The following is a 13,187-nucleotide window of genomic DNA, read 5'->3' as shown; positions in this document are numbered from 1 at the left end:
GCTTAGCACGCGCCCAGGCACCCATCACCCCCCCACCGTCACCGTCACCCCATAATCCTGTCACAGCCGTCATCGCCATCTCGCACGGCCTCTGGGACTGAGGTTCTGTTTGGTCGTGAGCCTCCATCTTCCCCGGACGAGACGTCCCCTGAGGCAGGTTGCCTCCTGCAGCCCTCCCCGCCGCCTCCCCCAAGATCCCTCCTTGGGAGGGAACAGTAAAACGGCCTTCCTGGGGTGCAGTGTGTTCAGCCCCAGGTTCCCCCATGATGCCGGGAAGGGCGCCTGGGGTTCTGGAGCGGGAAGCCCCACGTCGGTCAGTCAGAGAAATCCCGCGCTTTCTAGAGTTCATCAGGTACTGCTGCCGGCTGTGTTTTCTGGCCCTGAACATTCAAACAACAGACCTTCTCAAATCAGGGCAGGGACCGTTGTCTGGCTCCCGTGGCCGAAGATCCTGGCTCCTCTGCGCTGATGCCAGCCTGCCTGGGCCCAGCCGGAGCCCCCCGCCCCCCATCCTCCTCCGGGCCTGCAGGGCTCACCGTGGGAGGGAAGGGTGGCCACCACAGCCCTCGCTCTGCGCTCCAAAAGGCCGGCCTCGGGAGGAGTCACCCTGACTTTAGGGACGGGGTTGCACCCCCAGGTTGCAGGGGACTGGGGCGGGGGGAGGGGAGGCCGTGGATCGACGACTCCACCTGCAGCAGCTTGACCACGTGGGCCTTCCCTTCACACGGGAAGGCCAGCCTCCCTTTGTGGGCATCTGCATCTCCATCCTTAATGACAGGCAGGTGAAGCGAGACAAGTGGCTTCACCTCCTTGAGCCTCAGTTGCCCCTCCTAAGACAGGGCGGGAGCAGTCCCGCCCCACAGAGTCGGGGGGAGCAGGGTGTGAAAGCAGTCGGCGAACAGCAGCTGCTCCGAAGTGCCGGGCAGCCGAATCCGTCGGGAGAGCACCCTGGCGGCGAAGCCCGGGACCAGGGACCCAGGAGGTGGCCCGGCCCCAGGAGATCCAGGGCCGGAGAACTGTGTGGCCTGCAGCCTCACGGACACCGACGACGGCCCCGCAGCGTGCTGCAGCCGAAGCGGGTAGGGCGCGGAGCCCACGCGGTGCTGGCTCCGGACCCGCGCCCAGTCCCCCTGGCAGCCCCTCCCGCATGGCATGGGAGGAGCTCGGGCTACAGAGTCTCACAGACCTGGGTTCCAATGCCGGCTGACGAGGCTCATGCCTCGGTCAAGTGTCCTCACATCACCGAGCCTCAGTTTCCCCGTTCCGAGGAGGACGGTGGTGCTCGAGCACAGCTCCCGTGAGGGGACGCGTGTGCGGCCTGGCGCCTCGGCGCCCTCGCTAAGCAGTGACCCCTCCGTGAGCCGCCCCAGCGACCCCGGCGCCCCCGCACTCCCCCGCCGGCCCAGTGCACTCGGGAGCGCCCCGCGCCGTCTGGAAGGGCTCCAGGGAAGGCTGCCCGGAAGCCTCCGCGGGGTGGAAGATGCTGATCTAAAGCCCTCCGGCAACAGATGTCAGTCCCACTGCGGCCTCTCACCAAAGGGGAGAGCGCGGTGGAGAGGAGGCGGCCGCACCCGCCACGCCGCCCGGTCCGAGGCACTGGAGGCTGCAGGCGGTCCACTGTGGTCACACGTTTTCCTGGGGAACCTGGGAAAGAAGACGCAGCAGAAGAAAGGTGGACAGAAGGGGTCGGAGGGTCCGGCTCTGGGAAGGGAGGCGCCACATCCAACTCCACACCGGAGGGAACTCGGCGTGGGAATCGGGAGCAAAGGAGGAGACTCCCCCGGCGCGGGCCATGGGGGGTGTCACCACGGGAAAGGCCGGCGTCGGCGCTGCCCCACCCTGGGCATGCTGGGAGGACAGCAGCCCGCGCAAGCACAGGGTCGTGACCTGTTGCGCCACGTCTTTGGGTCACACCGTGTTGCGAGGTGCACGACAGGTATTGCCGGTCACCGTGAAGTTTCTGAAGCTTCTCAGACACCGGGGCACATCCATCATTACGTGCAGAGTCCCGCTCGCTCGCCGCGTCCCGGCCTTTGTGAACGGAGGACAGGGAGGAGGCGGGCCCGCCCGCCGGCCGGGCGCCGAGCGTGCCAGGGCCTCGTGTGTGCCGCAGCCCACGCTGGCGCTGGGGCCGGGCTGCGGTCAGCCTGTGACCATCGTCTGTGAGCAGCGGGGTGGGGGAAGGGCCGACGCCCGTTACATTCGGGAACCTGGGGGGCCAAGCACACGCTGCGGCTCTTCACCACCTGACGAGGAGTGGCCTATGGGCCGGGTGGGCGGGGTCCCGGAGCGGCCGACCTCGATAACCATCCTGCACTTGGGCCCCCGGACAGTGGACCTGAGATAAGCATCGAGGACAGTTCCTTCCTGAGTGGAGGAGGGAGGGGCAGGGAGCAGCCTGGCCCTCTCGCGAGGACCCTGAGCTCAGCCGTGGTGTGGTGCACTGGCCCCAAAGAATGAGGATGTCCCCACGCCAGCCACGGGTGTCCAGGGCCACAGGGCAGTACGCAGCCATCCGGGATCAGCAGTGGGTAGCAGAGGGAGCGTTTGACAAGGAAGTCTGGCCGTGGAAATCGGGTTATGTTGTCATTTGGCCCAGAGATGGGCCGCGCGGCAGAGCTGGGGGGAAGGTTGAGGACCAAGTGGACACAGGAAGTCCTTCCACTAGGAGAGAGAAGGGTCGCGAGAGGAGAAAGGTGGAACCCTCCCCGAGGTCGGTTCAGCTTCCTGCTGACCCCAGAAGCGGCGTTTTCCGCCGGGAAGGGTCACCGTTGGTGACTTCAGGTGAGACAGGAGCCAGCTGGGCAGCCCATGTAGGGGTCCCGGAGCACAAACTCTCGGACGGAGCAGGTCGCAGAGCAGGTTTGTGGGGGACCAGGTCACAGAGCAGGTTTGCGGGGGACCGGCAGAGAGGATATAGAGGAGAGGAATTCGGGTGTGCCCCGGCTCAGGGCTGTGTCCTTCGACTGGGCTTGCTGGGTTTACCGTGGGCTGTTCTGGTTCTGCGGCCTTTCCTGTTAAAACGCTCAGCCTCACCCCGGGGCAGGTGGGCATGCCACCTTGACACGGGAAGGAAACAATGGGCCGGGGCCCTGGGGACGTGCCTGGATGGAGGCTCTGGGGGTGTTTGTTCCCTGACCTGGCAGCTCAGGAGGCTGGAGGTTGGCACTTCCTGAGCTAACGGCCACCGAGTCGGGGACCCTCGCGCCCCCTTCAGAGTATCTGGCCTTTCCATTCCATTGTTAAAACTCAGCCTTTTCCTTCTGAAGCAGGGGACGTCTCTACGCCACACTGGGGCCCAACTGGCGGGTTCCAGTTCGGAATTCGCCCAGAACCCGGAGCTGCGTCTACAGGTAGGCATTTATGCGTGTGCGGCTTTACCTGGCAAGTAGCGAGAGGGCGCTCGTTGGAGGCCAAACACCGTGCTAGACCCGGGCCACGAAGGACATGGACGCAGCCCCTGCCTCGCCCGCGAGGCCACTGCAGCAGGGGAGGCGGGAGCGGAGCCCAAAGCCACAGGCGCCCACGGCCTTGGGTGGGGGCGGGGTGCTCCGGGAGGGGCGAGCAAGGCAAGCCTCCCTGGAGAAAAGACTGGAAGAGTGGTAGGAATTAGCCAGATGAGGGGAGGGGAGGTGGAGGGACAGAGTGGCAAAGGGACAGCCCCCGGGCCCAAGAGGTGGCTGTGAGTGAAGGGAAGCTGGTGCGTGAGGGGGTGCGGGGGGGGGCCTCAGAGGCAGTGAAGGGGTGGTATGGGAGAGGGACGGGGGAGGACGGGGGGGGCGGGCGGCATGACCCCAGCATCCTGGCTGTGGGGCGCCGAGCACGCGGGAGGCAGGCACACATGGACGGTGTGAGGCCACGGTCGCGCATGGGCCGTCGGCCGAAGGAAGCTCGGGTCCTGCCCTGCGGCGGGAGGGGTGGCGGCTGAGGTGGACAGTCCAGCGTCTTTAGGACACAGGATCAAGGCATCCTCTGGGACCGGCTGGGTCGCAGGGGTGGAGGGGGGAGAGAAGAAAAGGCCTAGGTTTCTGCCCCGAGCGACCGGGTGGGTGGTGGTGCCGTTCACGGGGACCAGGAAGGAAGAGCAGCCTGGGGGAGGTGGCTGTCCCTGGGCAGAAGCTCCCGCGTGTGGGGCTGGAGCTCAGGAGAGACGTCTAGGGAGATAAGGGAGGGGGGTGGCTAGGTCACAGGATGCTTGGTCACCCACCAAGCTACGGCTTCGCAGCACTCGGAAAGATGAGGGAGGCGACGGTTGTCAGCGTTGGGTGAGCCCAGGGCCACCTTCCTTCATGCTCTGCGGCCTCGGGGCCCTCCCCATGCTGGCCTTCCCCAGCAGCCCGTGGACTCCGCAGTGGGGGACGCGCGGGCCCCAGTCGGTGGGTGGGCGCCTGGCCGCAGCTCCTCCAGGTGTCTGACCGGTGCTGTACCCGCAGCCCCACCGGCCCGTGCATCTGTGCGCTGGGCAGCTCGGCGGCGGCGCCCACCATGGAGGGGCCTCTGCGGAGGAAAACTCTGCTCAAGGAAGGACGGAAGCCCGCGGTGAGTCTCCTCGGAGGCAGCAGGGGCGTCGGGAGGGGCCTGGCCTCCGGCCGCCAGCCACGGCTCCGGGCCCGGCTGTGCCGCTGAGTGGGCAAGGAACTCGGCTTCCACATCCATAAACCGGGGTGGAACGTGCCCGTGTCCTAGCGGACTTGACCAGGGTGTCACGGCACGCACAGTGAGCGTGCAGCGAGCGGGAGCCGGGCGAGCGCCCCGAGACCCGGGAGTCCGGGGGGCACTGCCCCTGAGAAGCTCCCCTCAGCCCGGGACAGTCACGGACACAGCGTCCCTCTCCACCTGGCCTCGCAGCAGGACAGGGGCGTGGAATCTGGAGGCCTTTGCTGGCATCGGTTCGGGGAGGGGGCCACCCTCCTGCCCACACAGCTGGTCCACGATGAGGCAGCCGGGGGACTCCGCCCCCCACGACGCGCGGCATTGTCACTCTGCCTCCCCTTCCGGTGCAGCTGTCCTCGTGGACCAGGTACTGGGTCATACTCTCAGGATCCACCCTCCTGTACTATGGAGCCAAGTCCTTGCGGGGAACGGACAGAAAACACGTAAGTCCCAGGAAAGGACTCTCCGTGCTGGGCCTTCATCTCACGTGACCCGCAGGGCCTGGGCGGAGGCGGCGGAGGCGGTGGGTGGGGTGGAAGGAAGCCGGTGGGTGGGGTGTGAAGGAACCCGGCGTGGCCCGGGCCGGCCTTCCTCGGGGGGTGGAAGCTGTGAGCCTCCTGGCTACCAACGCTCTTGTTCTCCAGTATAAATCCACGCCTGGCAAAAAGGTCTCGGTCGTGGGCTGGATGGTGCAGCTGCCTGACGACCCCGAGCACCCGGATATCTTCCAGCTGAATAACCCCGACAAAGGTAGGCGCGGCCGGAGCCGGGCGCCTGCAGCTGCTCCCTGCCCTGTGTCACCTTCTGCCAGACGCACACTTTGGAACAGCGGGAACGTCTGTGGTCCCTGGTTTCTCCTTGCTTTCGATTCCGATGTTCACAGGGTCCCCTCGCTAGTCCACAAAAGCTGCGCACATCGTGCTCCGTGTGTCCTCTGGGCGGTGTGCATGGCATGTGCTCACAGGGATCCCTTTTGTGGCCTCACCTGTGGCTCCCGGAGCCCATCCCCCCCGGAGCCGTAACCTCAGCGTTTTGTAGTAAATAACGTAATGCCACGTGGCCAGAAGGGTCTTGGGTCTCGGGAGATTTCAGGGATGCCCCTGACATTCCCCATGCCATGAGACTCTGGCAGTGTCCTGGTCCAAGGCCAAATCAGGGAAGAACCCTTTTACGAAGGGCCAGCTTTAACTTGCCCAGTCGTCTCCCAGTCCTTCCTGGTTCTTGTCCCATGACCGCGCTGGGAAGATGGAGATGTTCTGGGCACCGTCCTGCCCGAGAGCCCCGGCTGTGCTGACACTCAGAACAGGCCCTGCCGGTCTCCTTGGTAGCCTGAGTCATGTGACAAAACCCCCAACTGCCCGGGTCTGGGGTCCTGGCCAGGCAGACTCTCGGGTGCGTCTTCACACCTGCATGGGAATGCTCTAGTGCAGCGTTCATGTACGTAACCATCACCTGGTGGGGATCTTGTTAAAATTCAGATTCAGATTCAGGGGATCTGGGCGGGAGACCAAGATTCTGCGTTTCTAACCAGCAAAACAGATGATGCCGCTGGTCTAGAGACCACGCCTGGGGTGTCAGAGCTCTAAGGTTTCTAGTGGGAAGTCAAAACCGGGCACCTCAAGGAGCCCAGGGAATGGGGAGGAACCGAGGCCCCCGCTGTTTCTGAGCGATCGGACCCACGTGCGGCTGCCCTCAGCCTGGCTACCACCGGGGTTACTTCCTCAAGGCTCTGAGCCCGGGTTAGAAGTGATTTCTTTAGCAAATGAAGGCTGTGCCTACACAAGCTTGACTCAAAGGCCTTATGGCCATGGGGACCACAGGCCACTCTTGAGCCTTCGCCCAGAGGAAAGCATGGCCACCGACAGAGGGAACTGTGACACTTGGGTGGCCAGGGTCCTCGGGTCGAACACAACAAGGGGTCTGTGAGGTCGGGTGGGAAAAAATTACATCTTTGTTTTTCGTGACCTCGAACGCTTTAATTACGAGTGTTAAACTAGAATGATGTTCACACTACCTGTGACTTTAGCTCCGAGAGAAGCCACAGGTGTCCTCCTGTCCCATGTTGGTGCAGACGTCTCAGAGCGCCATTTCCGCCCATCCCTTCGAAATGGCGCCAGACCTGCTCCCGCGTCCCGTGCATCCATAAGGAAGCACAGCTCTATCTCCATCGCCCATTTGCGTCTTGGGAGTTTGATAACTCCATTTCAGTATTGATTTTCTTTGTGATTTTATTTTATGCATTTGAAAACATTATTCCGAGGAGAGTCCACGTGCCTCACCAGCGCCGAAGGCACCGTGGGCCGAAAAATGGTTAAGAGCCTTGGTCCAAATGACAGCCGAGAGCACGGGTCGGGGGAGGAGGGCTCCCTCTCTGCAAGTCCCATGCTTGCCTTGGGCTGCTCTTGACCCTCCTTAGTTTAGTTCCCATGGTCACGTTCATCTGCATGCCACAGTCACAGGCAGACCCTCCCCTGCGACCCTCTTCTTAACCAATGGCTTCTCTACCCGACAGGCAATGTTTACAAGTTCCAGACTGGTTCTCGGTTCCATGCAATTCTGTGGCACAAGCATTTGGATGATGCATGTAAAAGCAACAGGCCTCAGGTAAAGTCACCACAGTCCTGCTCGCCCCCCGAAATACCCTCTCCCGCCCTTGCTCGGGACTACGGGTCCGGTCCGGGCCGCAGATCATTCCCCCAAAGTTAATTCATGGAAATACTCCAAACTTACGATGGGCCTCCTGCCCGCCCCCACCCCCCACGCTGACGGGCGGGGCTCTGGTCTGCTGGGCTTGGTGGTGGTTCCCTCCCCACCATGCCCACCACCCCCTCGGACCCCACGGCCAGGCATTACCCGGAACGTTCCACAGGCAGGACCGGGCCCACACCCTCCCGCCGCCCCTGTGGGGCCGGTTCTCTCACTGTCTCCGTTTGGCACCGAGGACGCTGAGGCTCAGACAGTGGCAGTGCTCGTTTAAGGTCCCACGGGGAGTGAGGTCTGGCCCGGGTCTGCCCCGCACCAAAGTCGACACTCGCCGTCCCTCAGTTCCCCCGCCTCCTGCGTCCCGGGCAACCTCCGGCTCCCTCGGCCTCCTGCAGCTGAGCTCAGGGCCCAGGAGCACAGCCCCTGCTGCCCAGGCTCGTGCGAGGAATGGCTGCCCAGCCTTCAGCACCAGGCGGGCAGGCCAGAGCGTGCGCGCCCTGGGCACCAGGGTGCCAGGACATGCGCTCCTGGCCCCGCGCCACCCTGTCTGCGTTCCCCAGGGATCAGCCTAGGCGCTGGGGCGTTGGGTTCCTCTCAGTCTGGGGAGAGAGCACCAGGGCTTGGGATAATGGCGGCCGCAGCCCCGAGGCCCGAGGGCGTCTCAGCAAAGGCCAGTCCGTGCCAGGCGTACGGGTCAGGGAGGGGAGCCGGCCACGGCGCCTTCACGGCCGTCATGGCCCCTCAGCGGTGCTGGCGCGCGGGAGGGCGGTCTCTAGCAGCGCATCTCGTGGGTCCATGCTGTCTGTTCCCATCCAGGGTTTTCACCTGTAACGTAGACGAGGACGTGGCTGACAAGCCGATCGAATTCTAGGTGATAGAAACTAGAAAGCGGACTTGGCAGGAAGTCCTCGACAAACGAAACAGTAGGATGAGACCGACATGGGGACTAACTTGGGGCACCGCAGGGAAGCTCCAAATAAACGGCGTCCGAGCCCCTCATACGCTCCCGCACGCAAAGCCCGGACGCCTCAGTGACCCTCTGTCCGTCCCCGTCGGGCGACGCCCGAGGGCGATCAGAGACGGAGGCAGCTCCGAGTGCGAGCGCTGAAAGGAGCTCCGTGATATGAGTGAAAAAGCAAAGTGTGAAAATGTGTGTAAGGACGACCTCATTCATACTGGTACATCTGCATCCTTATGGGTGCGTATAAATTTCTAAAATGATGTTCAAGAAACCGTAAGTGTGACTTCTAGAGTGCCTACGTATGTTTCTCACGTTAAACAAATGTAATTGCCCATCTACACGACGGGAAGACCCGGGGGCTTGGGGGACAGTCAGGCGTTAGGACTTGAACAAGGCTGGTGCCACCTCAGGGCACGTTGGGAGAGGAAGAACGCCCCGACTTCCTCCGCACCAGTCACACAGTACGCATCTGGGGTCTGTCATCAGCTCCGAGGGCCACTTGTAGAGAACAGAGCACACGCGGGCGGCCCCGTGGCCTGTGAGCGGGAGGCTGGGGCGGCTTCCGGTGCGACAGGGACTGACAGCACTGTGGTAGCCCCAGCCAGGAGCACCAAGGGTTGCTCTGAGCAGGAGCCTAGCGTCCCCTCCCGGCGGGTGGGAGGGAGGCAGCCCGAGGGTGACAGCAGGTCCCACAGCAGGTCGCTGGGAACTGGGTCAGACCCATGTGACAGAGCAGGTGTTTGGTCAGAAGGCCGAATGGATTGAGTTTCGTGTGTGGCGAATGCGGGTGCCATGGCGTGGGGTAGCTACGTTTACGGACTTCTGTCCAGCGTTCAGACCTGAGGGCGAAGACTGTCTTGTTTTCCCACTCTTTTCTCTTTTTACTTCTAATTCGCTTTGAACCAAATGTTCCCGCTCTGTGCTGTACGTAATAATTAAAAGCTGGCAACAGCCGAGTACCGCACAGCCATCCGCCTGAGGGCATGCCACGAGAGCTCCCCCCCCCACCACGGCCAATGTCAGTGACTAAGCCGAGACTGGCTTTCTTTTGGGGGGGGGGGGCGGGGATCGCATTTCTTCACATTGTTTGAAGTCACACTGAATCTACGTAAACCTCATCGCCCATAACCGCTCTCCTGATTTGTTTGTTTACCATTCTGGTAAAACGTGAGCACGTGCAGCGATTCCTAATACATTGCCTAGGGTACCTTTTTTTTAAAAAAAAAAACAAAAACAAAATACAAAAAAACTTTCTTTTATAAATAGAACCATAACTGTGCATTTTCTTCTGTGACTTGCTTTCCTCCTGCAGTGCGTCCTTAAGATTCATCTGTGTCACCGTGTGTAGCTTTCATTCATTTATTGGTACTGATTTTCTTAAAATTGATTCCTCTGCTAGTGACCCCAAGAATGATTTCCTGCTTTTTTTTTGCCATTCGGAACAGCGCTGCTGTCACCGTTATTGTAACTGCCTTTTTTCCACTTCATCACTTGGACCGAATTGACACCAAGATGGATTGTTGTCGGTGAAACTGCTTTTCATCAGCTCTCTGGGCCCCCGCATGGCAGTGCTGGGCAAAGGGGGCCCAAAGCTCGGGGGGTGTTAGCAGTTTTGAGGGGAGGGGGAGACACCCTCACCTTGGGGCTCGTCGCCCCCGCGGTAAAGGGAACTGGGGTCTTGTCCTGGGGACACAGCTATGGGAAGGTCTTGGGGTTCCTGATCTCCCCAAACTTGCTCCCCCTCCTTGTGCTTCCGCCTGCCAACTCCTGCCCCTTCCGTTCCCCTCCCCCCGGCCGGCTCCCCTTCCGTAGGCACGTGCCCATTCCTGCAGGGTCTGCGTCCTCCCACGCAAGTGCAGTCGTATCTTGACCCAGGGAGGGTGCTAGAGAGCATGGGCTGCGTCTGAGCCCCGCCACCTGCTCGCTGAGCCCCTTCACTCTCTAAGCCTCAGTCGTCCTCTTTACAATGGGGATACTTCCAGTACTGGCCTCGTGGGGGCTGCAGTGAGCGCCGGAGGACGCGCTGCATGTGAAGTATTCAGAGCGGTGCCTGGCACAGGGCGGTCACTGAACAGATGGCAGTGGATGTTACTACCATGCCCTCTCCTCCCCTGACCTCATTCGTAGCCTCACTGCGCAAGGCCTGGTCCCTTCCCCTAGGGACCACCCTTTGTCCCCTTCCGAAAGGGAGGGCCAGAACTTTGACAAAAGGCTGAGCTTTCTCTTCTAGGTACCTGCAAACCTTATGTCATTTGAATAAGCCTCTGCGGGACTTGGCGTGACTTCACAGGCTTCCGGGAGGCCCGCTCGGGACTGGTGGTGAAGCACGGGTCCTGGGCACAGGCCGTTGGCCGGGGTGCTGGGAGACTCACAGCCGGACCCGAGGGGACGCAGCCTGTGGCCTCACAGCCCAGAGGGCCCCAGTCCCCAGCGACTCTCACGACCCCCATTCTGCAGCTACACCGCCCTCCCTCCCTGGGCCCTCGGCCGGCCGTCCACCAGCCGCAGCTGCGACCAGAGAGCGTCTGGCCCGCGTCGGGTCCGCCGAGCTTCCTCCCGCATGGGACTGGACAGTGCTATCCCTCCCGCCTGAGGGGCCAGAGGGAAGGACCAGGCTGTGGAACTGGCTTTTACACCCCAAGTGCATGGGGTTGCTCGCCCACAGGGCGGCCTCAGATTTTGTACAACCCCCGAAGCGTCCTCTGCGTGTGCGTGCTGTATACATGTGCGTGAGCGAGTGTGAACTCTTCGAGAAACATGCATTTTGGCACAAGACTCGTGATATCACACACTTCATTGGCTTTGAGGCCCTGCTTGGACCTTGAGTGACAGCCTTGTCCACCGAGGAAGGGGAGAGAGCACAGATCCCTCCTGTGTTAAGGGTCCCTCGATTTCTTTTACTGTAAACGAACAATGCCTTAAATTGTGTCTTGTTTTCTGTTCCTATGGGTGCTATTCATCTGGAAGGCCTGCTTGCTGGGCCCGGGTCCCTTCCAGGCCTTGTTGCCGTCGGCTCTGCTGAGACAGAACCCGGCTTCCGGACTGTGGACTGGGCCGCCGGCCTGCTGGCTTCCTCCCCCGCCCTCGGCCACAGGGCCCGGAGGCCCTTCTCTTCTCGCCCCCTCCCACCAGGCCAGGACGGGAAGTCGCGACCCTTCTCCCGGCTCCTCAGAAGCGGCTCGGAGGCCACCGTGCTCACCGGGGACGGCTGCATGGAAGCCGCTTCGCATCGACCTCCCCCCGCAGGCCCAGGCTTCCGCTCTTATCATCTCGTTCCTTTGCCTCACTGCCAGGGCAGGGCCCGCTGGGGCTCCTGATCCCACTGGGGAGCTGAGCGACACTGAGGCCTTAAGCTCCCCCAGTCTTGGCCCCAAACCCGGTCACCAGCAAGTTTTCCATCATCCAAATCCAAGGGCACAACCGTTGATGCCCATGGTGACAAGGCAGCAAAGCCCTGGGGAGCGAACGGCCCGAGCTCTCCTTTCAGTTAAGAGCTCGTCACCTGAACCACAACCTTTACCTGTCACTGTCATGTTTTTCAGACGATTTTATTTTGCACAAATACATTTTTATTCAAAATAATGAATAAAAATCAACTTTATTTATGGTAGCTTCAGCGCCGTAGCTCCCCCACTCCTCTCTCTCTCTCTCATCGGGGTGTCCTTAATCTGAGAAGGAAACCCTAAAATGATTTTCTGAAAGAAACTGAATTTCTGGGTCATGGTTTCATGGCTCACAGTGATCAGACAACAAACCACCCCTAGAAGTTTCTGGGCAAGATGCTTCAACACCTTAACCAGTAAACCGTAATCGGTCAATTTAAAAACCACTAAAGGACCCACCACCGTATTTTGATCAAATGGTGACAACCTCTGAAAATCTGAATGAACTGGCGAAGAAAGGAGCTGTCATCAGGATCTCGTTTTGTGGTCGAGCCTTACGGTGCTCGGTCACTAACCCTCCTTTGGAGCAAAGTCTAGAATACTTCCTTGCCAGGAAAAACTTCCGATGGTAAAGTCGACGCCGTCAGACCTCGGCCCCCGGTGCTTTGCACACCCGCCCGCAGCCGGGGTCCGGATGCCTGCACCTCACTCATACCAGTGACTGTTCAAATTAGCACGTAGAGGCTGAAGGGAAGCGCCGAACCGTCTAAACGCCTCTCGCCAGAACCGCCCAGTGTTAACGCTTTAACTTGACGTTCGACCCGATGCTACCTGTTCATTTTCTGTCTTAAGGCTGGATGGACGTGCCAGACTGGAGCGTCAGCTGCTTATTTCCCTTGTGCCCGTCCGCCCTTCGACTGCCCACGTGTTTCTCCCATGAAACGTGAGCGACGTCGATCCTGAAACCTGACTTCAGGCTCCACTAACCCGGATAACGTTCTCCCCTCCTCCGCACATGTTTTCTTCCAAGCCTAATTCGAAATAGCACAAGCACGATTCTTTTCACAGTGTTTGGCCTTTTCGCTCGTCGAGGCCCATCCCACATCCCCTCCTCGAAACCCTATGAGACCGGGCTCTTGAAACCTCCGTGGAAGCCTCGTCGGCCAAGTCCCCGTGGAACCGACGAGAACCGTGAAGGCAGCGGGAGAATCCTGGAGACGAGGCGCTCGGGGCCCAGCACGTGAGCGCAGAGCAGACCGTCTTCCCAGCGTCGGTGTGTCCCCCAAGCTGCAGGCGAGGAGGCCTGCAAGGCCGGGACACGGGGGGGCCAGGCATAAGCCCCAAAGGGGGAGAGCCTGTGGGTGGATTTTTACCCTGAAGGGAAGCAGTTCTGGTGTTTCCTACTCGATCGTCCCTAGTGCACACATGTTTGTGAAACCATTGGAGATGACCTGTCTTGCATGCGTGTGCTGTTTTGTTTTGTTTTT

At 61.2% G+C, this 13,187-nt stretch overlaps 1 protein-coding gene across 9 annotated transcripts in view; it reads left to right on the top strand.

Annotated features, from left to right (window-relative positions):
• RALGPS1 (Ral GEF with PH domain and SH3 binding motif 1) overlaps positions 1-13,187 on the top strand; it is a 240,160-nt gene extending 226,973 nt beyond the window's left edge. For 3 of the 9 annotated variants that reach the window (XM_016131696.2, XM_016131697.2, XM_036218303.1), the window contains exons 15-19: positions 3,270-3,353; positions 4,434-4,539; positions 5,004-5,096; positions 5,298-5,403; positions 7,166-7,748. In XM_016131696.2, coding sequence (XP_015987182.2) covers positions 3,270-3,353; positions 4,434-4,539; positions 5,004-5,096; positions 5,298-5,403; positions 7,166-7,359 — 583 coding nt within the window. In that variant the 3' untranslated portion in view covers positions 7,360-7,748. Of the gene's footprint in view, positions 1-3,269; positions 3,354-4,433; positions 4,540-5,003; positions 5,097-5,297; positions 5,404-7,165; positions 7,756-10,547 lie in introns of those variants that run through there. The other 6 variants (XM_016131698.2, XM_016131695.2, XM_036218304.1 and 3 more) reach the window with 5 other exon arrangements.

The sequence above is a fragment of the Rousettus aegyptiacus genome, unplaced genomic scaffold (genome assembly GCF_014176215.1).
Source record: "Rousettus aegyptiacus isolate mRouAeg1 unplaced genomic scaffold, mRouAeg1.p scaffold_m13_p_3, whole genome shotgun sequence".
Taxonomy (NCBI): Eukaryota; Metazoa; Chordata; class Mammalia; order Chiroptera; family Pteropodidae; genus Rousettus; species Rousettus aegyptiacus.
The sequence above is the reverse complement of the archived record's forward strand: the minus strand, read 5'-3'. Positions and strand labels throughout refer to the sequence as shown.